General features: G+C 34.6%; 1 protein-coding gene across 2 annotated transcripts in view; it reads left to right on the top strand.

Moving 5' to 3' along the window:
- LOC311096241 (uncharacterized protein) overlaps positions 1-1,554 on the top strand; it is a 5,623-nt gene extending 4,069 nt beyond the window's left edge. For both annotated transcript variants that reach the window (XM_084135294.1, XM_084135295.1), the window contains exon 4: positions 234-1,554. In XM_084135294.1, coding sequence (XP_083991420.1) covers positions 234-504 — 271 coding nt within the window. In that variant the 3' untranslated portion in view covers positions 505-1,554. The remainder of the gene's footprint in view (positions 1-233) is intronic.
- The last annotated feature ends 225 nt before the right edge of the window (positions 1,555-1,779 follow it).

Genomic DNA, 1,779 nt, shown 5'->3' with positions numbered 1-1,779 from the left:
TGCCATGGGGTTGCTAAGATGTTCTAAAAAACATTAGTGTGTTGCTAGAATGGGTGGTTGCCAGGTCATTACTTGCTTTTCCAAATCAAAATAATTTCATGCAAACCACATGATTTAAGGAATTATTTATTTTTGCAGGACTAGTTATGTGTTTAAATTTAGGGCTTGGGTTTGGGTTTCTTTTCCATATTTTTTTTAATGTATATATTTGATGTTGTTTTTGTTGTGCACAGGATCCAGCCCCTGTCGGATGCAGTGGGAGATCTCTATAAGCAGTTCGACACTCTGAAGGACAACCTGGCCAAGCTAACCAACAAGTTTGACAGAGTGGAAAGCTTTGTGGACGAGATCCAAGCAGGAAAATTTCCCAAGCCAAAACTCTGGACGTCCCCGAGACTCTCTGTCAGGAGAATCCCACAACAGATCCCAGCGAAAATTCCTGTCAAAGTCCCGGGTAAAGCCATGTGGGCTCAGAGGAGAGCCAGAAGAGGACCTGGCACTTAGCAGGAGACGGCAGCAGATCTGGACACATAATCATGATGCTTTTCCAGAGATGAGCCTGTCAGAATTCAATACAGAGCAAAATTCTGGGATTTACAATGTTTTATATTACAAAATATACAGACTTAGTCAAGTCATAAACTGACTGTATGGAACATGCCGCATATGAAAGGTTATTTGTATAGTGTGATGGAGTTTGACTTGTATGTATGCGTTTAGAAATATTAACTAAAATGTATATTAGATCATATCACAAATGCATTCATCTTTTAATATTAGAGATATACTAGTGGAAAATATGAGGTTAAAAAAAAAAGTCATGATGCATTACATATTCAAATGTTTACTTTTCCCCCTCTTTTACCGATTCACTAGAGCTTAGAATGTATATGTAAATGTTGTATTCCAAACACCCACAAATATATGCATATGTTTTAGCATGTTTATCAGGGCACATTACTCAAATAATAAGCTTATCAGTCTGCTGTTTAGCATCTCATTGTTGCATGCTATAATAATAAGCTACAAGTAACTAATTTATAAAGGAAACAACGGCTCATATTATTATGGGAAAATATTCACCAGTATACTGAAGAACTGAAAATAGTAAAATTATGAAATGTTTCTGATGGACAGTGTCTGTCCTCTACTGGACGATCATTGTAAGAGATCTGAATATCTGAAGTGATGATTTTGTTAAATCTCTGCCTAAATCTGAACATTAATTTGGCTTTCACAATCATGAAAGCAGATGCTGGATGGGGAAAAAACAGTCAATCATTCTCTGTTTCTTATATATGATGCATCTTACCAAACTAGCAAAACCATATTCTTGTATTTTGACCTAAACATGATTTTGGTGCTGCATAAGATTAACAGTATTTCATATGTTGACATTATAAGAATATGTTGACATTAAAACTTGTCTGAATCAGGATCATGTTTATATAATAATGTTTTTTTTTCTTAGCAAATTCATGCAATAAATGTCTTGATGTCTGATGCATTCTTTGTAATGATGGTTTGTTGAAATGAAAATAAATGGTCATTGTCAGTTTGGTCAGCTGTGACTTCCTCTCCCTTTATAAGAGCGCCATCATCTGAATACTGTAAAAACCGATGCGATAAACAATGCAGTCAGTAGGCTATTATTCATAGAACAGTTTTATTATTTTAGATATTTTATTTGATTTAGTTTTCATCGAGAAATCATGATGTAACTCGATTTTTATGCCAGATTATGTAAAATAAACACCTTTTTATGACTTCTTGTTAAAG

This window comes from Abramis brama (genome assembly GCF_963993115.1).
Source record: "Abramis brama genome assembly, chromosome: 1".
In the NCBI taxonomy this organism is placed as follows: Eukaryota; Metazoa; Chordata; class Actinopteri; order Cypriniformes; family Leuciscidae; genus Abramis; species Abramis brama.
The sequence above is the reverse complement of the archived record's forward strand: the minus strand, read 5'-3'. Positions and strand labels throughout refer to the sequence as shown.